General features: G+C 44.1%; 1 protein-coding gene across 3 annotated transcripts in view; it reads left to right on the top strand.

Moving 5' to 3' along the window:
* Positions 1 to 24,692, top strand: part of ARHGEF39 (Rho guanine nucleotide exchange factor 39) — a 162,128-nt gene that overhangs the window by 16,114 nt on the left and 121,322 nt on the right. For all 3 annotated transcript variants that reach the window (XM_061564601.1, XM_061564600.1, XM_061564598.1), the window contains 3 exons: positions 14,465 to 14,640; positions 23,574 to 23,668; positions 24,295 to 24,415. In XM_061564601.1, the coding sequence (XP_061420585.1) occupies positions 14,465 to 14,640; positions 23,574 to 23,668; positions 24,295 to 24,415 (392 nt within the window). The remainder of the gene's footprint in view (positions 1 to 14,464; positions 14,641 to 23,573; positions 23,669 to 24,294; positions 24,416 to 24,692) is intronic.

The raw sequence follows: 24,692 nt of genomic DNA, 5'->3' as shown, positions 1-24,692 counted from the left end.
GACGGCTGCTTGCGTTGTGGCTGAAACGTCGTGAGAATAATTTAATTATGTTTTATTTTTATTATTTTATTACTTCCCTTCTACGTGACTTTACCGAAAGAACCAAGAAGAGGTGGTAATAGTCAAAACTGCCATCTCCCATCCATGCCTCTCGGCGCCACACCTGACAACACTCGGCAGGCCCTTGTGATCGTCCACATCATTACGAATCATGTTCCTCCCTGCTTAGCTTCGGAGACTTAATGAGATTGGGTGTGTTCAGGGTGTTTTGTTCATAGGCATGGTGATGATACGTGTGCGATGCTGTTTGACAAGAATGAGGATGTCTTTATTGCCATCTCCAAGTCACCTCAACAGCCGTTGGGTACATCGTGACATTACACTACATCACTACACTATGTCATGGCAAATTCATCCTGTTGTCCATGAGAAACATGCGTGTATTACGTGATATATAATATACAGCATGCTATCTACAAAAGTTAAGGATAGTAGACAGATGCGTAAAGTAATTTTTTTTCAAGTAAAAACATAAATGTATTCGCGATCAGGCCTCGCATGTTGTGGATAGGAGACGTTTCACTCTTGTGAGTGAATGATGAGTCTTATTTAGCGGATGGTACATTCATTTCTTAATGTTCTTATAATGTAATAAGTCGGCTGACATTGAACCTCTTTTATTAATGGAAAATATACCGGTCCACTTTCAAACAAGCTTCTTGCAGGGCTGCAGATCATGAGGATATGCTGCAGATGGATGGATAGAGAGATGAAATGGATGGATAAATAGCTTTGTGTCGGTAAACTGTTTTTGTCCTTCAGTTGTTGGCCACTATAGAAAACGAAAAGCTGGCGTGTGCAGGCATCCTCTCACTAGTATCCCCTACAGAGAACCCAGGGGGGGAGAGAGGAAAGGAAGAGCAGTCAAGGAAGAGGGAGACAGATAGGTCAGGATTGGGGGAAGACGATGTTTGGCTTTTAATTTTCACTCTCAGCCGCATCATTGAAATCTGATGAAGGCACGTTACGCTAATAGATGCCGTAAGCTGCGCGGCTTATGTTATTGATGGCTATGGATTGCGCATAACTTGCTGTGCAAAGGTGTTTAGATTTACCGTGGCCTTTTAATGTGGCTTCGCTTTGCCTGTCAATCGCACCTCACCGCTGCGCAATAAACCAGGCCCAGTGCCGGCACAGAATCTTGCATACGCTGATAGGAAATATTGATTTCAATCAACTTTATCTTGAAGAAGGAAGGTGCAGAAACATTGTGGAGTGTTGCCTCTTTGTAGGTCTTGCAGAGCGGAACACTGGAGCTGACGTCAGCAGACATGGCTTTGCCCCCTTTTTTAGGGGCTCATTAGTGTTGAGCAGCTGTGCCATGCCCACAGTGTGTAGATAATGTAAGCCCAGGCAAGCATAAGGGCTGAGATCAGTGCTCTTTCAGACTCGTACTGCCTGGCTTATGATGAATTTAAATGAAGCGCACAGCAAATAAAGATCTCCGCTAGCTTACACGAGGTCCTAAATTGCGTGCACAGTTTTGCAATGTCAAATTTAAAATTTCCCGTGTGAAAAATACTTTTAGTACTCTTTGTTACAGTATATGTTATCACAGTTGTATGTCAACCGTTGTTATTTTTTTGCTATGAAAAAAGTCAAAGTAACTCCTTGATTAGCTGGCGAGTGACTGGCGCTCATCTCTGTAAGAGGTGTCCTGGGTCGGTGTTGGAAACTCCACATTTATTTTATGTGGGGCCATTCTCTTTTTAGGGTAATCACTGTTGGCATGCCATTAAGTAGTAAATCATGGGTTGTAAAACATTGGGATGCAATCATTTTTAAACGAAAGTTTTTTTCCGTAAAGTTTGCACGTGCTTAAAGTGTTGCAGTTTTAACCATAATATTAAATAACACAAGAGGTGGGCTGATGAACCGACATGGTTGCAGTGCCGAAATACGATATTGCAACGAGAACATTTTTAAGGATACACTTTTTTCACGCAAGTACGAACTGCATATGCATTTGCGGCAAAATTGCACAAATTGTCTAAAACCCGTGCGTGTTGAATAGCTCTCCTGATAAACAGAGGAAAAACGTGCCTTAAGAATGTTCAACGATTCTTAACCAAGTTGAGTATTGGTCCTGTTGATTTTGTAGTGAATTAGCGGATTAGACTGTTTGGTTATTTCATGAGAGGGAGATAATGATATTGTTCGGGAAGTAATTGCTTAGCAGATTGTTCATCATAGTAAAGTAATACATTAATTCTGGTGCCTTGATTGCATGCGTCAGAACTAATGGCACTTCATGTTAATGCCAATGAAAAGTGAATCTTGTTCATTTTTATTTGCAACACAATGATGCAAAGTGGGAAGAAAAATTGTACTTCAAAAAAATCCCCAGTGCGTAAGTTACTCTGAAAACTTGCAAATGTCTGAAAAATGCATCATTTTATATATTTCAGCAATTTCCTTAATTTGCACGTTTAAGCGCTTACAATGGAAACGAATCACTCTTTTTCTCTTTTCTTCTCGCTACTTTTTGACATTAATTATAGACCTGTACAAAATTGTCGGGTGCACTTTTTACGGATAATTCCTTATGACATTCTGTAGAGTATCAAAAGTATTTTGGCATAATTATTTGTCAGATTCTATGATGTATTTAAGTCTTTGTGATGTGTAACTCAAGGCTTAATTATAAGCTGTCAGCTGCAAAAGACTTTCAGCATTCTGCATTTTAAATGTGAGTAATTTGTAGGCTGTTCTCAGTGTTAGTTAAAAATGACAAATTCAACAAAGGCCCTTAATTGGTGGTTGGTTGCATCGTTTATTCAAATTACTCCTTCGCGTAATTATCTCTCGCATCACTTACTAAACTTGTGATCATTAAAGGGAGGGATTGGGCTAAAGAAAGAACTCTTCATTTCCTAATTACTTCTAGGAAGCAAGTTTGCCTCCAAATGGCTTGTGCCTTGGCCTCGTTAATCCATGTGCAGGTCCTCAGGAGGCCTGTTGTTTAAACTGTGATTACGGTTATTGGGTCTGAATGCTGACGGACAGCTGAGATGTGCCATTTCTCCCCCCCCCCCTCCACACCCTTCCTGGTGACCTTCATGCATGCATGAGGTCTGGTCTTGACCAGCAACTTCAAATGAGATCATGGGGCCATATGGTATCTGGATTGGCTCATTTCAAATTGCAAAGCGCAGAGATGAGATTTGTCTACCTTCAACTTGATTGTTTTTGTCTCTCATCTCTTATTTTAATTAGCATTCCCATCTGCTTTTGCTTTTCATGGTGGGATGCAATGCATGGTTTAAGGTTTTTAAGCTGAGCTGAGAATCTCGTTGCATGGGGTATTGGCCAAGTGTTGCATTCATGAAAATAATGCATGTATACTTCCCAAACAAGGTGATTAATTCCTTTTTTATAAAATTCTGTAAATCACGTGCACAATACCCACTGACACTGGCGAGGAAACACTTTGTAAAGTGAAAATTTGTACTTTGTTGTCATGCAGCTAATGTGTATGAGTGTGTGGACACCTGCTTGCATTCTTGGCAGTGTGCACGCACCGATGTGTAAAATGTACATTTAGTGTGTGCCTACTTGTGCTTCCGTGTGTGCCTTGTGGGGAGTGGAAGGCCAACGGTCAGCATGCTGTGCTACAAACCTGGCGACCCGAGTTCGATTCCTGCTCACGGCCAACACCAGTGACAATTACTTGAACCGGTCATGGGTCTCCCCTACCTCGACTCTGCCTCAAATGATTACCTGGTGCAGTGTGTAAATATCGCCACTGGGGAGACAAAGGCGGCCGGGCGTGGTACCCCCCGGTGTGTCGTGGCGGCCTTCAGCACTTGCCCCAACAGTCTGTTAAGACGATAGAGGGTAGAGGGGGTCTTTAACCTCGGTGTGCACACACACGTGTACGTGCTTTTTTCCCCATCCGCTATCTCTGCCACAAGCACGCTATGGGGGGCAGCTGTGCCTCGGCGGTCCAGGGACAAGCTAACCTTGAAAGCATCTGTCTCAGGATTCAGCCTCCCCAGCTCCCGCATGCCGCCCCCTCCTCTTCACTGGCCCCTTACCCTGAACCACCACCCAACACAATCTCAACGCCCCCCCCCCTTCCAAACACCACCCACCTCCAAAGCTGCAGGCGCTGCCCCAGGTGTTATTCCGTCCTTGTGGCTAAACTCCCGTCTAATTGTTTTAATCCTGGTCTGGTTGAGTCAGCCCAGCAGAGCGTCGCGGAATGCAGTTAAGAGCTAACGGCTGCGGACATCTGCTCGGTGCTTGCTTGACGCGGCCCCAGAGCTGTCTGCGTGCAGGCCCGGCCCGCAATGATATTTGTCAGTCGTGCGGGATTACAGCCAGCGAGCGGCTAATTAAATTAGGGAATGTGAATAAGCTGTAAGCAAATCTGGGATGACACGTGCTGCGCGAGTCGGGTCAGAGCGGACGATTGACAGCGGCCTCGCTTGATTGGCCGATGCTCGGGCCACTGGGCAGGGAATGTCGCGACTCCACCACCAATAAATAAATGTCCCGCAATTTTCCACTACGGGGAATGTGAAAATGTGACGAATGATTTGGTAAATCTGCTCGGAAAGTGTGCTTTTTCTCCTGATTTTTATTAATTTGATCTTTTCTCTGCTCGCACTCGGAACGGGCGTAAAAGGCTTTTAACTGTTCCACGTCGGATCTCTAGCCTCTTTGTCTGAAGTAATGCTTTTTGAAGGTTGTGAAAAATTATGTTGAGGGTACACGTTGAGTTTATATGAACACAAAATGAAAACGTGGATGTGTGCATTATTCTACGTAATTGTTTTATGTATGGGACTGTAACACGATGCTTGAAATACCTTTATAGAGAGCAGGTGACCATCGGTGGACATTGGAGTGATTCAGGGGGGGAAATCTAGAACCAGCAAAGCAAACTGGAGGTTGTGTTGACTGCGCAACAGCTGTAAGATCCGGCATGAGGAAGGCATCGTCGACGAGGCTGGGAGGCATCACTGGCTTTGGCAACCTCTCGATTGACCTGAATGTGTGTGAGAGAGACCGTGTTTGTGTATGCACGTTCAGTGAAGGACGAACATTCTGTGGCATGTGACACGTTGCGTGCGTTTCGCCCCCATAAGGGCTCATCGGCAATTCCAACACGAGTCAGCCAAAATACAGAGCAGCATTTCTCAGTGACCCATACAATTTTATTTATATACTATATATATGTTAATACTGCTGAAGCAGCAGTAATATGATTTTTAATATGTAATGTAGGTATGTGTCTGTTTTCCAATTCCTGGCCCATGTGCACTGTTGCCAGCTGGAATCTGAAATTTTCCATGACCTGCCTTAGGTTAGCTTACCCCATAATTAGTTCGTATCTTTTGTATGTGGTGATCACTATTGGGATGCAAAGATCTTGCTATTGGTCCTACTGTGACTCATCCTGTGCCGTGCTGTTTTTCGTTCGCGATCACAAACGGCACTTGCCCAACATACAAAATGGGTGATATTTGTACGTGTAAAGATAGATCCTCGATAAATCGAAACCTTCCCGTAGTTAATGTGGTGTATTAAACGCATTTGAAGACGTTCAGTTTGTAAGGGTTAACGTATATTTCATAGGGAGTGGATGATCATCAGTGTGTTACGTGTTTCAGCTGAGATCCAAGATAGATGTGGCCCATTTCCTCTCTGTGAACAGCAAACGTCAGCAACATTTTGCTATCTTGTTTATGTTCTGCCGCACAAGGAAATCCATGTAAAACGAGACAAAGCGATTTATCCCTTTTGAAAGATAGAAGGTCCAGAAACTGAACGTGCGAGGGGGGAAAACCCCATTATGGTAATTTAATGTCGAAAGTGGCAAGAAGGTGTGGGTTTTCAAAATTTCAAATGGATTTAAAAAAATATTTTTTATATATCCCCGGATGGTACAAACAAGATTGCCTGATAAAAATGTGTAATGCGTATTCCCAACTTGGGGCTGATTGTTTTTTTTTTGCGTTTAAAACAAATTGCATGTTCTCCCTTTTTTGTTCGGGAGTTATGGTCAAAGTCAACTGCTGTGATGAGCTGTGGGTAGTCTCGAGACAGGTGTGGCAATTCCACATTTCTATGCCACGTACCCAGTCTATAGAACAGTCGCTGTTCACTTCCCACAAAGTGGTATTCATTGTGTCGACTCCAGGGGGAGGATCAGCCTCGTTCGCCCCTTTTTACCGCGAAAAACTTGTAACCTTTCATCTTGAGTCAAGAAATCAAGCCACAGCGCTGCTCTGACAGATAATAATGCACTTGCAATTGCATTTGACAGATATCCCTGTTTGTTTGCATATTACTAGAGTTGTCACCTGATATATGTTTAAAGTGTCTGTAACTTGCTTGTGTAATTGTACTATGATCAGTCTAAAAATAATCTCGCAGAGCTGACTTGCTCTACAGGGAATCTATTAAGACATTGAATAGTATTTGTTCAAATATTTTTTCTCATGTGACACTGTTTTTGTTCTGATTTCTGGTTTTGTTGTTGCCATCATTTATATTGTTTGCATTTCTTTGCTATTTTCATGACGCTGGTCATTCTTGCCAATGCGATCATCCTGGTATCTTGAGTTCTCACCTGGTTATACATATTAAACCTGAAACGCCAATTATATTGGCACATTTATGATGAATGAGAAAGCCCTTAAGTATTGGATTTTATTAATATTAAAAGCAAATAAAGTAGCGTGTGTGTGTGTGTGTGTAATTTATGGGGAGTGGTAGTGGAGCGGTGAACGCGACTGCGTAACGAACCGATGACCCGAATTTGATTCCCGGCCATGGCCAACTTGACGATTATATGAACTGATACTGGGCCTCCCCCTAGGTCGACTGAACCCTTAAATGAGTACCTGGTTTGGTGTGGAAACGTCAGCATTGGGGAGACAAAGGCGACCAGGCATATTGCTGGTCACCCACTTGTGCCACATTCTTCTCTTCATAGGTTTTCGCTAACAGCATTTGTTCCAACAGTTCATTGAAGGCTACGTGGGGGATCTTTGTTTTCATTATTTAAGCCATATCTAGCTAAAACATGCGGCACCATGAAGTTCAAATAAACCCTTGGTAGGAATTGTAGCCTACAAAACAATAAGCGCTGTTCTAAAGCAATGCTTAGAGCAGACCTAAGGGCAATTATCTATAAGTTTGCTGAATAATAGCACGCATGATATGGTGCCAAATAGCCACGTACCAAATGGAGACTGGAACTACATTTTCACGTTAATATTTAAAACTGTCAATCAGTTGATGCTGTAAATGTGTTTGAAATAATGCAATTCTCTCTATGTATGGTCGCTTTTTGGAAAAAAGCCTTAATAACCCTTAGATGCAATTAGTTAAAATGAACAATGAGTATTTAAAGTATATATTTTAAAATATATACATCAGTTTTATAATGACCTTTCTACATAATTACAACATTGGGAGCTTAATTAATATAGTAGATTGCCATTGTGAACACTAACACTACTTACCCACATGCTATCATAATTAAAACAGTTTGTTAAAGCTTGATATAAAAATAATATACAAAAAAAGATTAAAACAATTTGGCGTAACAGTAATATTAAAATTAATTGCAATTATTAATTGCAGCAGTGTAATTGGTTGGTAATTAAAAGCCAAAACATTATTTTCTTCATTCCCAAAAGTACTGACTCGGTTTGCACAAAACAGCATTTGGTCATATTTCTTCATTTTAATTCACAGTAATGTTTTATAGTTATATTTTAAACATATTGTACTTAGTCATGTAATTGCGTTTTGTATCGCCGTCTCAGTTAATTTTTAATTAACAATTTGATATAATGCAAAGTAAAACGTGAAAGGATTTAAAAATTGTTTCGGTTATTTTGCAATAAATTTTGCGCGCATGTGCAGTATATTTGTGCTTGAGATGTATGGAGGCTAGGAAAAGCAATTTACTTGCAGTTATATTTGTTTTGGGACAAATTGTATAACCATTATTTCCATCTCTATCAGGCTATAATGCAGAGCTGTGGAGCCGTTACGGCAAACAAAATGCTCACTTAACTCTTCAGACATTTTACATTTAAGTAACACCACTTACCATTAACACAAAAAAGGTCCTGATGCACACTTCACAAAATACATTACACATTTGCATCATGTGCTGTAATTATTTTATTGCCGAGGCTACTGTCCACATCCTTGTTTCTGACTGCAGGGAAAAAACAAGTGAAGAGCTACCTTGTTACGAATAAATTCACTCTTTGTACCAGGGGAATTGTTGGTAGAAGCGTTAAATAAACTTGCTGGGCGGGTGGAGAGAATAGGATTAATTCTTAGCTCTCCCTGTGAAGTTTTCCCTTCATGTTTTGTGAGCTATCGCTCCTCTGTTGAGCCACTTCAAACGGCTCCCCCCTTTTTAAAAAAGCACATTCATTCAACGTACAGACATTTATTTCGGCTAATTAGAAAAGTGTTAAACACGACCACGCATTTGTAATTGAAAACCCTTCAAAGTGGCCAAGTGAAAGGGACTTATTCCTGCCGACGGTCTCTCACTGCAGCTGTAGAGATACTTGACTGCCTCCGTCACAAAGCGTTCCATGCAGAATCAATTCCCCCCCCCCCCCATTCACTTTTAGTTAACCCACTGAGTCTCGCTTCCACGCTCAAGAGCACGGTGCCGCTGACGATGGTATCGTCCCCAAAGCGCAGCGTTGGAATGATCCCGGGTCTTTCTGAGAATTGTTGATACGAGAGCCTTCAAATAGCGTTTAAGCATCCTTGGACGACATTACTTTCACTTTCCACGGTGGCTATCTCCTGAAAAATGCCTGCAGGTAATTGTATGGTGAAGATTTCGGAGCTCGTGCGTGGGCTGTGGGACAATTTCGCTGAGTGTCCGGTGCGCCGCAGTCTATCGAGCCGCCGTCGCTTCACCCGCCGCGTCTTCATCGGCAAACATAATCGCAGCGCTGCCTTGTCAATACAATTTTGCTCTCCTGCACTTGGATTTGCAGACCCAAGTGAGTTAAGGGTGGCGGAGGAGGGTGGACGAGAGGAGAAGGGCTTCTAACTTTGTTGATGAACTGCAATCCAGCATGCTTTGGGTGAGGCGTAAATGTGCGTTGATTTTTCTAGAGAAGCGGTTTGAAAAGCCACTTGAAGGAATTGGATCGAATGGCGTGCACGCCAAGTAGTGGACACGTCACGCGAGACATTTTCAAGAGGTCCCACATTCTTGACCACCTATATTTTTTGTATTTTCTTAAAAAACCTCATTCGTAGACCAGCCCCCCACCACCACCACCCTCTTACAATCCCCTCCTCCGTCCAAAGCCAATGCCTTGTTTTCTGTGCTCCCTGGAGGGAGTGAGAAAGTTGGTATTTTATTTCTGCTCCGCTTGATTGATTGTTTTGGTCGGGTTCACAAGAAAAACAGCCTCCTGCGGGAAAAAGGGGATGGGCGGGGATGTGTAGGGGGGGTGGGTGGTGGGCCGTGAGTCGATAGCAAGAGGCATCTTCACACGAAGGCCAGGCCTTGTTATGGATAATGGAGCTGACTGAGGACCCGGGCAGAGGAAGTTTTATGTGTGCAGCCCTGCCCGGCTGGCAGGTCAGATCATTATATCGGGGGGCCCCCACTCCCAGTCTGATGTATGAGGTAATGGGATTTATGGCAAGTCACCATCGGGACTCCTATGCCTGCAGAATGCGCCCGACAGACAACATGTTTGATGTCTGTATTGTTTTAATAACCCGTATTTCATTCCAGCGATCATTGAGCAGTTGCTTAAAAATGGGTTTAGACAGTGAGCTGTCACTGTCTATAACTTCTTGACGGGAATGACAGCCTTCCGCCGAGTGGCTCTCCTGGCAAAGTGTTGTTTTATGCTTGAAGTGACTGCGAAGGCATCAATTACCCTATCTTCTGGATATTAACCACTTCTGTTGCATAGCCGTGAACTTGGGGGGGGGGGGGGGGGCTGGCATTATGGGCGCTTGCCCAAAGGCAACGCTGGGGTGGTGGTGGATGTGGTGGTGGGTGTGGGTTTGGTGGTGATGGTGGGTGTGGGTTTGGTGGTGATGGGAGTTCGGTGATGGGTGTGGTGGTGGTGGATGGGGGGTGGTGGTGGTGGGTGTGGTGATGGTGGGGTGTGAGTGTAGTGGTGGATGTGGTGGTGGGGGGGTGTGGGGGGTGTTGTGGGTGTGGTGATGGTGGGGGGGGGGTGGTGGTGGGTGTGGTGGTAGTGGTGGGTGTGGTGGTGGTGGGGGGTGTTGAGTGTGGTAGTGGTGGGGGGTGTGGATGTGGTGGTGGTGGGGGTGTGGTGGTGGTGGTGGGGGGTGTGGTGGTGGTGGTGTGGTGGTGGTGTGGTGGTGATGTGGTCGTGGTGGGTGTGGTGGTGGTGTGGTCGTGGTGGTGGTGTGGTAGTGGTGGGTGTGGTGGTGGTGGTAGTGGTGGTGGTGGGGTTGTGGTGCTCGTCCACTCGGTGTGGGGGGCGCCGTGGTGCCTCGGGCCGCCTCCGCCCCCCAAACGCGACGCCTGCGATCGGCCACAAACATCGGCGAACGGGCGGCAATTAAAGTGAACAATAGGGAAAGCCCGTGAGTGAGCCAGTTAATGGTGTTTTCTTCAGTGTGGACAGGCAGAGAGTCATGGCTATTAAGTTATTACAGAGGGAGAGAGAGTTGCATAAGAGTCAAATTGTGGTGGGGGGGACAGAGACTACAACTGATTTGAAATGAAAAGCTGAAGGAATGTGGCCGGCTGCCAACACCACAGGGTTTTTTTTTGCCTTCCTTTTATCTTTATTAGAAATACTAATTGCTGCTTTTTTTTAAACTGCGGCATTTTAAATTGGACCTGTACGCGAAGATAACGGCTCAGCCTATTGATGCGGCATTTAACTTAAATTTGGAACCGCTTTCGCTGACTGCACAGAGAAGGACACATTTGTGGCCGGCTGCGTTGTACAAAGGGATTTGTGAAATAATTTGACATTTTTCGACGTTCCTTGTGGCTGGAGATTCGCGGGTTTATATTGTCCGATAAAATGTAATTAATGAGCGCGTGAAAATAAGAACAAACAGCGAATTTCAGGTTTAATTTTGGCTTAAGATTAGTCGTGATGATGGGGGGGGGGGGTGTTTTTGGAGAAGTCAGGTCATTGACCTCCATTGTGAACTGCATTGACCCCAATCAAGCTTTTGCCAAATGTGTTTCTCAATCAGCCTAACAATCAGCCAGGAAATAAAATAACAAGGCTCACTGTAGTCGACCTTTTAAAAAAAAATGTGGGTTTAAATAATAATTGTATCCAACAAATGTAATAAAGCACTTTTGGCATTCATGCCGCAATGTGGGTGCTAAACTGCTAATTAAATAACACTCATAAAGAAAAAACCCATGTTTTAAATAACAAGCAATTTGCTGATATAATTGGGTACCTCATTAAACATTTTAGATACATGCTTGTTTGATTCCAATTTTAATTATATTATTGGCATCTCTTTACGTAGTAAAATAAAGAATTATGTATTTTTTCCAGCACGGTGTTATGGGAAAAAGACAGTCGCTATTGTGGCTGTAAAGGTGGTTTCGGTTCGGCTTGTATATGTATGTATGCACGAATTTGCGTTCGTGCCGTCCGCTGAGAATGCAATAACTTGTTTACAGGCATGTTCATTGCCAATTTACAGAGGAAATAAAAACGCTTATTTGAGTGTATTACCCGGTAGGAGGATCGTTGGCAGCCCACATATTTCATTGACCTGGATTATTAGAATTTCCCACACAAGGCTACAGAATTAACACCCCTGCTTTTTTTTAGGAAAGACTGCAACGAGGCCTTTAATGTCCACGGTGTAAGAGTGCTTTATTAACGTACCGTTTGTTTCGCAGCTGCGGGGAAGCAAGAGGGGGGTGCTTTTCATGAAGTATATTCATTGTAATGTGTACTTACGCTGTCTTCGGAATAGCAAATAACATCGCTTCTGTGAAAATTATGCAGCTAAACTGGGGTGTGTTTAAATGACCTCAAGATGTAGGTTCCTTAAGGCACATTTACAAGTAAAGCACACTCTCTTCACAATATCGCCTTAAATTATTTTTGTTGGTGTCCTTTATCCAGTGGATAAAATCTCAATACAGAGGGGACGGCGGGAGGGAGGGTGGCCCATTGGGATGTTCGGCCGCTCCCTTGAATGTTTTGAAATGAAACAAACGTCTCTCTATTCATATAAAACGATGTTGCATTTGCCCTACTTATCATTAGCCCGTGAGAAGAAGTTCCATTTTATTTTAAGGTTTGCGGCATGTTCGATTTGCATTCCACTTTTTAATTTCACGTTTTCAATTTCAATGGCCATTGAGCCGGCTGTCATCCGAAGGTCATCATCTCAAGCGTGCGCGTGTGTGGGTTTTTTTTCGCCCGTGTATTTATTTATTTTGTATTTATTTCCCAACCGCCGCAGGTGTGAGTACACAGCAGCTGTGCTTAATTTGTAAAGGTGCCCGATTGCGCGGCGTTCTCGGAGGAATCGAACGCGCCGTAATGGGAAAACGGATGACGGTTTTGTATTGTGGCTCATTTGATTTATTTAGCAAAAGCCAACTTGATCGTGGCTCATTGGCCCAGTGCCCCCCCGTCCGCCCCCTCCCTGTGACGCACAAGTCACCCTTTCGTGAAGCAATCTGTAGGATAATGATTATTATTATCAACCCCGTGCGTGCGTGCGTCCGTCCGTGCACGCGAGAGCAAGCGCACGTTTTTTGCCGCTGCTGTTGTCCACGTGCAACTCGGGATTATATTTACCCGCAGTTTAACAAATTAAGAGAACACGGTCGGCAAACGCGTCCGCAACGGCTAACCTTTCATAGATGCCTAACCCCCGCAGATCCTTTTGACACCTTTTTGTAAATTACTTACTGCTCTTTGGACTGCAGATTTATTTAAATATATGTGTTGATTAAAACTGGAAATAAAATCTCATGCACAGAAGAGAGTAACTCAATGTTTTGGTCGGCTGGCCCTTCTCAGTTTTTTTCTTTCTCACCGCCTAATGAAGGCCAGTCAGCCTGTTGGAAGAATTGCATTTTTACATTCTTTATAGCAAGTGGGAAAACAAATTGCTTTAATCAACCTATATATGATTGCTGAAGTAGCAAGCAACCAACTTAATGTAAATTCACGTGAATAAATCAGCCTGTATTGAGCAGACAAGGGACCGCTTGCAATAGTATATAGCCACAGGCCAGCAAACACCTGACCAGTGTAATCATTAACACAGCCACACGCCCAAACCCAGGGACTTTTGGTCGTGGCCCATTGTCGGAGCAGCAAGAAAGGGCATTTGCCAAAAACATGACCCTCCTAACATTTGTTTATAAAAAAATTCTGATAAGTCGCCGAACATAATTAGTGGCAAGCTCTTTCTACTATCGAGGGAAATGACAACAACTACACAAGAGTGGCTTTGTGGTATAAAATGGAGAGTTTTAGAACTTTAAAGTACTTCAGTTGGATTTTGACTTAAAACTTTCGTGACTGCAGGAATTCATATTCTGTGGTTCTTTTGGTAAAGTCATGTAGATAGAAAAAATAATTTAAAAAATGAAAATAAAAGTGAATACGTGACTTTACCGAAAGAACCATAGAATACTTCAGTTGGAGTTTCCAATTTACGCTTGGACTCACTACAAGTTTAAGCTTATTCAAATACATGCTCCAATAACAGTCAACCACATGTATAAATAGGTTAACCAACTGAAAATGAGAATAGGTTTTTCCCCCCTTTTTTCTGGCAACAAAAAAAAACACCTTTTACAAGGAATCATGTCTGCATTAACCACAATACTTGTAGTCGGAATGCAAACAAAAAACATTCTGATAATATATGCATTGTCTTTGAAACTGATTGGTCCACACCAGAGACAGGTTTCTTTGTCTCAAACGGTGTTAGACCAGAGGACGGCAAAAAGACAACGCACTATTAGAGTAATGAGAGCTCGGGTGGGCATCTACATCATGGGACCTCCTTTGCCAGTACCAAAATAAATGTATAAACTTGCAAATGCAAACTGCGGAGCAATAGTGTCGCGGTTATCGCACTGCGCTGCAAACTTGCTGACACGAGTTCGATTCCCGCTCACAGGCAAAACCTGTGACAAATAATTGAAACCAATTCTGGGCCTCCTCTCGGCCAACTCAGCCTTCAATGAGTACCTGGAACAGTACGTAATCATGGACTTTGGGGAGATGGAGGTAGCCGTGCGTGGTACTGGTTACACCATCCTATTGTGTGCTTTGCCGACCTTAACAGGTGCTCCGTAACAGCACGAGCTCCAACATTCTATCAACGGCTGTATTGAGGGGCTTTGTTCTTTTGTAACGCTGCTGCTGTCCCCCCCTCCCTTTGCCGGGCCCCACAGGCGTGAGCCACAGCGACCACGGCAGCACGCCGACCGTCATGGGCGTGCGCTTGCGTCCCGGCCAGGGCCTTGTGTCGGAGCAACGCGAGCGCTGGGAGCGCAAGCGCAACAGGACGGCGCGCGAGCTGGTGCAGAGCGAGCAGCAGTACCTCCACCACCTGCAGCTCGTCGTCACTGTGAGCAACCAGGCGCTGAACGCATGCGTGCTTTCCTCCTCCGCGTGGCGTTCTCCCTCCTCCTCTTCCTCCTCCTCTTCCTCCTCCTCAGGATGCCGCCGTGGCGTTAATGGGGGCAGCACGCGATCTCTCAGCGCGGCATTTGACACAGTAGGCACGTTTGTTTAAATGGCCTCTGTCCACCTGCCAGTAGAAATGGGGTACGCCCACAGTTCGTCGATTGGCAGGTCCACGCCTGGTGGGGTTAAAGTGTGGGCACATCCACCTCTTCCAAGATCTGTGGTCAGCGTGACGGAGTAGGCCAACAAACTAGAGGGGGCTTCTCTGGATGTTCCCCCTGGTGGAGGCCCTACTGCTGTCAGTGGTGTGAGGGGGCAATTGCAAGCGCTTCACCATGAGCACCCTTTAGCTTACACTACTCCGCACATATTGGACATCTGTGAAAAAGAGCTTCATAGCTCACTGGATTCCTCCAGGCCAAATAAAGATTTTGATTCTGTGTCATCGGGTGGCTCGTCAGTATGGGTAGGATAAACATCGACATTGGTCATCTGTCACCATCAAAGGGGACATAATGGCTATTCAGAATGACATGGCGCGAGACCTTGTCAGATTGCAGAGAGATTCTTGGCACTCGTAAGGTTGTAAATGCAGGCCACGTTGCGCTGAGCGCTGGTACAATTATATCCACTGTGATGAATATCAAAAGTCGTCCTATGGAGAGGCTGGCCCTCGTCAATGTGGGATTTCCTTCACGGTCACGGGGCCACAAACGGTAATCGAGCGTTGCTCCTTGCCCCCATGTTGTGCATACATCAGATGGAGAAGCGGTCGTAGAAAGCATTGCGCCTAAATGCACCACACTCGTGAGAAATGTTCATGAGGATTATAAAAGGAGGTCCCAAGCTTTTACCGTTCAAAGTCAATGATCAGAACTACAATTACTTTATTGGATAGAGCAGCTGAAAAGTTAATTAAATTCAAATACATGTCTAGGAAATATAATAACCGTTAAATGGCACTTTTAGCCTTCGAACTTCCAACCGTTATCATCCTTGGTAAATCTTATTGACGAAGACACTGGACTCGCTTTTGTCTTGATGAGTGCCATTGTGATTTTCCTAAATCGGCACTGGCTTGTTGGATAATGCCAATGACACGAGCGGGGAGTGGTTGTGCATTGTGTCAACCACGATCTGGTAGTAAATACTATGAAACAAAGAAAAAGCACGGCAGCATTGGCAATGTTCTCTCCCCATCCAATTATGTCCTAATTGTGCCTTCAATTAAAGTAATGGTGTTTTTAAGAAGTTGGCCTTACAACCACCCTTATTGTTGGCAATTTGCTCTTATTGACTGAAGCGATAGATTATTGACTCTGATTAATCATTGCAACACTAATCACCGGTGCTCTTTTAAAAATATTTAATTTTCAGTTTACAGCAAACGGCACTTGCTTTTATACTTCCAAAGCGAAATTTCAAATTTTATGTTTCTGGACAAAGCCAGCCCTCTTTAAAAAAATAAAACCTTTTAAGATTACATGTGGGTTCGACCGGATTTGCAGAATTTTTTGTTTCTTTTTCCCGTTTTACTGCTTACAGTGAAGACTTGGAAAACGAGGCTCCTATATTTCCAGGGTTATATAGCCCCAAGCGTGTGAGCCAGGCATTCCCACTCTCCACCTAACCCCTAATTCTGGCAAATGCTGAACAAAATGAAAAGCCCACACACCACTTCGTTGGATACCCCAGGGCAAAGTGGCAGCACAGGTTGGGCATGTGAAATGTGGACCGTTTCATATTGTACAGAGGTGACTCATTTAATTCCTATTCCACCTCCTTTCTCCTCCCCGCCCACTACAATCCACTCACCCACTCCCCTGGCCCCCAGGGTGCATGCCTGATCTCTTCAAATAGCACATTAATACGGCGCTTTCATGGTTAAAATTTACATAAGAAACATCATCAGTGAATGGATATGTTTCAAATTATTTTAATTTGAACGTCTTTGTTGCCTCGTTAAGTGTTTTAATATTGTAGGAATAAAGCGTTTAAAGGAATTGGAACCAATAGTTTTTCAATTATTAGGAAAGGCCTATCTGCCCAAGCATTGCCTTTGTAGTGTAGTGGTTTTGGTGCTTAGCATTTTGTTTTTCGAAATTTGATTCACTTTCACCCATATGTGTGTGCTTTTATACACGCTTGACTTGCTTTGCCCATCATTAACATTTGTCTTCTCTACCTGACCTTGACCTCCTGAAGGTTGACTTAGCAGAAAATGGATACCTAGAGCACTGCTTTACAGTAATGGAGTGGCAAAGACGGCTGGCCTTACGTGGTGCTGACTCGTGAACACCCCGGCTTGTTTGCGAGCACCCCTTTAGAATAGTCCTCTAACACCCAGCATAGGTAGCAGGTGAAGGTGCAGCCCTGCAATTACTTTCTCATTCCACTGCTTGAGGGAAGGGCCTCCACTAGAGAAAGCTGTCGGAGCTCTTCTAGAAAGCATTTGGCCTTCTATACCACGTTGACCAGACATCTTAAAATAGGGGGGGCATGTACCCACGTTGTCCCCATTACACACGACCTGCCGATCAATTAACTGTAGTGCACCCATTGGTTTTGCTGGGTGGACAGAGGCGGTAGTTTTTAAGAAACTTGCCCATTGTGTTAACTGCCGTGCCGGGAATTTGAATCGATGACCTTCTGGATTGCCGTTCCAATGTTATAACCAACACACCATTGGTACTGTAAATACGCTTTCTACCATCGCAAAGTGTAGATATGTTTGTCTGTTGTGGGAAATTCCATAGTCCGTAGGCAGGAGCCAGGTTATCCTTGAGACGGACTCTTTACCGCTAAGTGGCGCTCATCAGGTGGCATTTGTTTTACAGACCCTGGAGGAATGAGCAGTCTCGTGGAGCGTGACCGAGATTTGAACTCATGACCTTTAAATAATGAGAGGCCACTGCCATACACTGCTGTACGTACGTGTGGCCCTAAAGCATTGTCACCATTGCGCAGAAATGCATGCGGACAATTTGAATGCTCTAATCGAAATCGAGTAGAATGTCCATTGTGAGTGAACTGCTTCGCCATCAGCAGCCATGATCCATCTACTGCTGGGTGAAGGCCTCCCCGCAGCATCGCCAAGCCTCCCGTGACTTTGCAACGCATCCATCTCGCTCCGACACGTACGCTGATCTCGTTGCTCCATCTCCCCAGTGATCGTTCTCTCCGGCACATTCCCTCCGCCGGCTGCCTTTCCATCGATAGTTTCACCCATTGGCTGTTGTCCCTTGGGGAGTCCACACACCTCGAGTCTCTTCTCTGAGTTCTAAACCCCTTTGCTTCCCTGCAGGCTCCTCCTCTTGAGTAAAAATTGCTTTTCTCTTGTCAAGGGTCCAGACCCCTTGGCTTCTCTTGGGAGTCCAGGTCCCTCGGTGGTTGTGATGTTACATGTGGCATGCGCGGTGTCACGCCTTTTCCGTTCCAGTGAGCTTGGAGAGGGGATGACGTAATTTGGGGAGATTCTTTATATTTTTTAGGTTACAATTTTTTTAATGTAAACTGAAAAATGTTTTTTTTTTATTTGCTCGCTATTCTAAGCTTTCACTACGTTATTTTGAACTCCTTAATTACTTGGGTACTATATTGTTCCTTGGTACACCGGTCTCACCAGTATAATTAATGGTCTCTACAGTTACCTGGTGTTCATTAAAGTATATTGATAAAATTATAATATATTACGTGTTCATCTCTGTGAGAGGGCCCATCTTTCTCTTGCAGCACAGTTGGCCACGTGCAGTGCGAAAGAAGTTCAACATACATGCATGCAGCTGGTGTTGAATCTTTGAATGAAATAATGCTTCATTAATGGGATGGCTTTTCAGACACTTTTGAATCCATTGCGCCCATTGATGTTCTAATTGTACAATCATCGTCATGTCCTGAGACAAAATCGCTGCCATCAGGAAACCGCCCACTTCGTGTCGGAGAAGGGCCCCGCAGGAAGACATCAGAACTTCTTCTGAAGCCACTTCAGTCAGCCTCTTATCCACTCTCAGGGCACACTTTTAAAATGCCGTGCAAATTGTACGCCGCATAACAATCAATTCAACGCTTTTCACGTCCATAGCTCACATTTATGAAATTAGTTATGAACCAACAGGGCCGCATCTTTTGTTCGGTAACCATTGATAACTTTGACTCGGTCCACTGGAGGACCTGGATTAATACCGGACTGCTGCAGCATTTTTCCTTTACCTCCTTCTGTCTCGTTAATCCCAGGGTTGTTGTGAAGTTGACACCTGATCACCACGGTTCTGCTCTTTTAGTGTTATCATCACCACCGTCTGGATATATTTTCTCCATTTAAACCATTGACATGTCATTCAAAGGCCAATTTACTCTCATGACCATCACTACGTGGATTGATTAATTTAATCGTACATATACCACGTTAAAATTTACGCCTTCGCTTGAAGGTGTGCAATTGAAACTCTGGGCCCGCTCTTTGTCTTTATTGTGGTAAAAAAAAAGGGATGTCACGGAAGCTTTAAACCAAGTAGGCTTTTAATACCTTTCAATGCAGTGCCCTGCCCCTGCCGCCTTGATACTACTGTGAGACGTCGACAGATGACCACAGCATTGACCCCTTCACCCCAGCTTGCCTTTTGAGGCTGGCTTGTGTAAGGTGGCTCTGTAAATGTGATGATGGTGTAGAGTGTGTGAGTGTGTGTGTGGCGGTGGGGAGCGCTAGTGTAGCGGTTAGCGCGCTGCGCTACGAACCCGGCGACTCTGAGTTTGATTTCTGCTCACAGCCAACGCCAGTGACGATTATCTGCATCAGGTCATGGGCCTCCCCTAGGTCGACTCAGCCTCAAATGAGTACCTGGTGCGATGTGTGGTAAACACCGCCACTGGGGAGACAGGCAGGCAGATGTGGTGTTGGTCACCCCACCCCCTTGTGTGCCATGCCGGACTTCATAGTTGCTACTCGCTAACAGCACTTGCCCCAACAGTCTGTGCAGGCTATACGAGGATTTTTTTTTCTTTGTGACCTACCGAGAATCAGCTGTTCCAGTAGCAGCAGTGGCAGACGGCAGTGCAACTTTCAGATCGTTGTGTGTGCAGCCTTCTCCGGAAGTATCGATGATTCCCACCACCTGTGGAAGACGTGTGTCATCCTTTGTACCCGAGGGGACTGCCCGCCACTGCCCGCCACTGCGGATGATGATGATGATGATTTGCAAAGAGAGGACAAAGCCGATCGAGGCAAAAGAAAACAGTTAACGTCATTAATCTCGTTTAGGAGGTAGGAATATTTGGACCGATTCTAAGCAACAGATGCAATTGCCTGGTGAAGCAACGTGATAAAAATGGATCTCAACGTAATTAAAGGTGATAGAACGTGTGTCGTGATAGACTGTGCGCTCTGAGGACTGCGAAATTAAAGAGCAGACGTCAAAAGGAATATTAAGGCCACAAGATGGAATTAGTTTGAATTTGGTAAAACTATTGGATAGTAATGAGTAGGGGAGAACATAAACACCATGCAAGATATCATTGACAACGGCAGCAAAAAATCAGCCAAACAGGTCAACTCTATGATTATTACTACAGGAAACAAGCTGCACCATTGTTTCATTCACCTAAATATGACATTCCAACGTTTGGTCCTGCTGACCGAACTGGAATCGGTTAATATGAAATGTGTTTCGAGCGAAAGCACGTAGTTTGCTCACAAATTAGTTGTGGCTGAGCGAAATTCACTGTTCTAGATTTGAAGTTTTCGTGACTGCAAGAATCGTGGATACCGAAAGGACACGCCTGTGTGTTTCACCTACATGACTTTACCGAAAGAACCAAAGAGTATGAAATTCACTGTCTTACCGCGAACTTTGTCATTGTAACAATAACGCAAAAGTGTTTGCATTTTAAACTAAAAAGTGTCCTCTTATTAAATTGGACAAAATATTTTTAATAGAGGCTTTTGAGAGGCATTTCTAGAGCAAATTCTTTTCTTAATTGTTTAAGGAACAATTCTTAATTTTCCCCAAGGCTGCGTGACCTTGGTAATATTCTGCGATGTGGTAATATTTTTTTTCTTCCAAACTCTGAATACATTAGCACTGGGTTTTGTTTGGCTTAACAGCTTATGCCTTTTTAATTGGTGCTTCTTAATTATTAACAAATACTGTAAAAAACAAAAACCTACTGCAGCTAATCATTCTGGTTCTAGAGAAACCTTGGCAAAGTGATTTGATGTTAATTTAAGTCGAGTAATTCTCTTGATAGATTAATAAACCGAATCGTTTTTTTTATGCAAAGGGAACCTTTCAGTCTTGGGACTAGCATTTATTGTTCCCCTAATCGGTTTTATGCCTAAGTGAGATGTTACGTTTTTTTAGCTTGCTTGTTTACTTTTAAATATTAGAAGTTTCTTAACCCATTATAAATTATTGGGAAAATGAGACGATCACAGTATAACTGAAGGTTTTTTTTGACCATGTAAGTGATTTATGGTACGGCGGTCGAGTGGTAGCACAGTTGTTAGCGGTACTGCTACGTACCTGGTGACCTAACTAAAATCCCCAGTCATGGCTAACGGCAGTGGAAAGTGATATCGGACCATGTTCTACTCCGACTGCCCGTCGCCACCCTCCCAGCATGGTCAAGTACACCGCGGAATCATACAGCGCTCTAAGTTAATGTTTATTATTTTAATTATTTATCCATCTGGGTGGCACTGTAGGTACGTTGAACTTCTTTCGCACCGTACGTAGCCAAACGTGCTAATCGGAGGTGCGTAGGAAGAACCAATAAACCGAACACTAAAAGCAGTTGTGAATAAATGAGTTTTCAATCTCGGCGTGAAGGCACTGCGATTTGAGTGCTTAATTCATATTCAGAATGTTACTCAATCAAATCCTTGTGTAAATGGATCTACTGCCCCCCCCCCCCCCCTCAATCATAATATGGGATCGCCATCACTGGCTCGGCATTACCATCAGAGATGAGGATAGCCCCATTGTTCATTTGAGCAGGGAGACAATTTGACGGACGTGCCAAACCCATGGCCCCTCCCAGTGTCCAGCAGCTCTCCGACCTCCAGTCACGGCAACAGTTGGGCAGGCTAAGGAGCAGTGGATGCTGAGAATCACTGGATACGAACCGGATGCCTCCTGGATTTAACCGTCGTTTACGCACAGCACACACACACATTCCGTTGGGTGATTCGGTTATCGCATGCCTGCTGACCAACATGGAAGATCGCAGGGGATACGCTGAGTGGTGCCGTGGTTGCAGGATGTTAAATACCTCACCTGGTATATAGGAGGCCGCGGGTTCGATCCCGACCCTGACACCTGTATATGTGGAGTTTGCATATTTGTTTCCCAGAGTGTAGTTTGTGTTCAGATTTCACGTAAGTCTGAAGAAGTGCGAAGATCAAGGTGTGTGTGTGTGCGCGCACGTCAAAACTGTGCCATTGAGGAGCGGTTGGGCTGACAGGATAGACGGAATGGAGGGAGAGCAAATTTTGTAAAACATGACAGCAACACAGGCATGTGGGAAACCTCATGTCCGTGGTGTTTTGTTCACGCAATTTGCACAGAAGTATCCAACAACAAAACGGACAAAATGTGCACGTGAATTTTCCGACAGGATTGTATTATGGGGGTGCCACGGATGCTGTTGAGCAGGTAAGGGCAGCTTTAACAAAAAAAAGAAGCCGACAATCATTGTCATGCTGGACTTCAATTTTCCAGGTATTGATTACCAGCTGATTGAATCTAGGACGTGATGGGGGTTAGGTTAGTAAGGAAGTGGGTATTTACGGAGACAATTTAGGACTTTTTTATGCTTTCATTATTTCTTTAAGCAATAGTGGCTGAGGCAATGCAGGTTGGGCTGTTAGGCCTAGGAATTAAGGAGTTGCTGCCAAATTGACACGAGTCGCTCCTTTAAAGAAAACAAAATAGCTTGTATAACAACAGCAACCGTAGTTCGCCACTAAGTGCCAGTGACATCCCCATGGCGCTGGTGCCAGGCTAGGTGCACAGCTTTCTCACACATTTGATTTTGTTTGTGCCATCGTACTGTTAGATACCTTGCTGCATACATGAGAAAATCACATCATATTGATAAACACCCGGGAAGAGAAATGCTTCAACTAATTAAATGTTTTATTCCAGCTACAAGACAGAATGTAATAAGGTTTACATGGAGCGGTTTGCCTTGTGTATAGAGATTGAATCATTATTGTATGTATGTTGAACTTCTTTTGCACCGTACATAGCCAACCGTTCTAATTGTCGTATTGATTATGTTAATATATCACGATGGCATACTTTTATATGGAAATTCTCAATTAGTCTTAATTCACTTTGAGCAGCATCCTCAAGAAGACGTTAGACCAGTGCTATGTTGAGTATAGACAAAGGAAGAGACTCTTACTTGCTACACTGCTGCATACTCACGGATTTGATCTTCTACATGCGAGACCTATGCATGATCTATCTAAACACGCAATCATGATTGAAACAATCCCTGTAAAAGAATGGCTGCATTCTATATAGCTGTATCTGAATCGAACAATCATCTTTATAATGTGCAATTCATACCACAGGGTCGCATAGGAGGAGAAGATTCTTTAAAATAAATACAGATAGAGCTGCAACCTACTTGCTGTTCTGCCATCCATTGCTATTCTGCCATACGTATGTTGAAATTCTTTCGCACCGTACATAGTCAACCGTGCTAATCGGAGGTGATCGCCTATTAGGTCTGCATGTTGGGTGCCTCGCATGGTGATGGATCGTGTGATCGACCAACCTCACATTTGTTTGCAGGTAGACATCTTCTGGATGCGTTTGAGTATATTGGTTATGAGCTGGTGCGCTTGTGTGTGTGTGTATATCTCTGTAGTATTTTGTAGATATCATGAATGCCAAAGGAACACTCCGCCAGGAAGTCAGAAATTCCATCTTCAGCACCGTCAAGGAAATCCATGCAGTGAACGGGTAAGAGATGGAACTTCAGTGGTTGAATTTTGATCTACGTTTGCAATGAATAATAAACTGTGGGTTTTTTCTTTTCAATTGACACAATTCTCGCCATTAACGATGTATAATGTTGAAGAACTTAACAAATCCGGCAAAAAACACTGTCCACAAAGGAAAAATATATAATAGGTGACATCTCGGGCAATGACCATGCTTCACAGCACATAGGCCAGAGAGGTTGGAGTCTAAGTGTCTTATATTCTTTAAATTTTAAGGCCCCAGTATTATGGACGAATTTGTTGAGTTATTTTGTTGTTTGTGCACTGCTGCTGCCGATGCGGTGTCACCAAACAACTCGTATAGACTGTCGGCAAAGAGCTGTATGTGAGCGGCTATTAATGCCGGCACGACGTGCGAGGATGTAGCATGGCAATCGCCTTGTTCAACGACTCCCGCTCATACATTATTACTGTAGTCGTAACCTTCATTTAACCCACTGAGACGCATGAGACGTCATCGTCTCGTTTGACAACTTGAGAAATTTGTGACGCGGTGCTGGCTTAGTTTGCCCATCATGTGCTGTACCACCCACTCGCTATGAGTAAATAATAAGTCATGCCTTGTTGTTCCGTTTACATTTTCAGGACATTCCTCAGTCATTTGGAGAAAAGCAACTTTGGATTGGGTTTTGAGAGCTTTTCTCTCTACCTGTTTCTTTACACCAATTACATCGACAACTTGGAGACATCTTGCAAAGTGCTGCAGGTACGAGGCGGTTTTTTATGGGATATTACATTCCACGCTGGCGCACACCGTAAGGCAGCAAAACAGAAAAAGATTCCCCGTGAAAGAAACCGTGCAGATCGTTGGTCCATTCGCTTTTGTATTCTGTAGCCTGGGCTTCACGCTCATTTACATTGCTACCATATTCATCGATTCACGATTGGAGAGAGCCCTGTGGAGAACATGGCTCCGGCTATACTGCTACGTAGGGTTCGGATTTTCTCTCCAGGGCGACTCTCACTGCAATAGCTTATTCGCA

The sequence above is a fragment of the Lethenteron reissneri genome, chromosome 33 (genome assembly GCF_015708825.2).
Source record: "Lethenteron reissneri isolate LAM-NWPU_2019-01 chromosome 33, ASM1570882v1, whole genome shotgun sequence".
NCBI classification, from domain to species: Eukaryota; Metazoa; Chordata; class Hyperoartia; order Petromyzontiformes; family Petromyzontidae; genus Lethenteron; species Lethenteron reissneri.
Note: the sequence above shows the minus strand (reverse complement) of the source record. Positions and strands in the feature narration are given on the sequence as shown.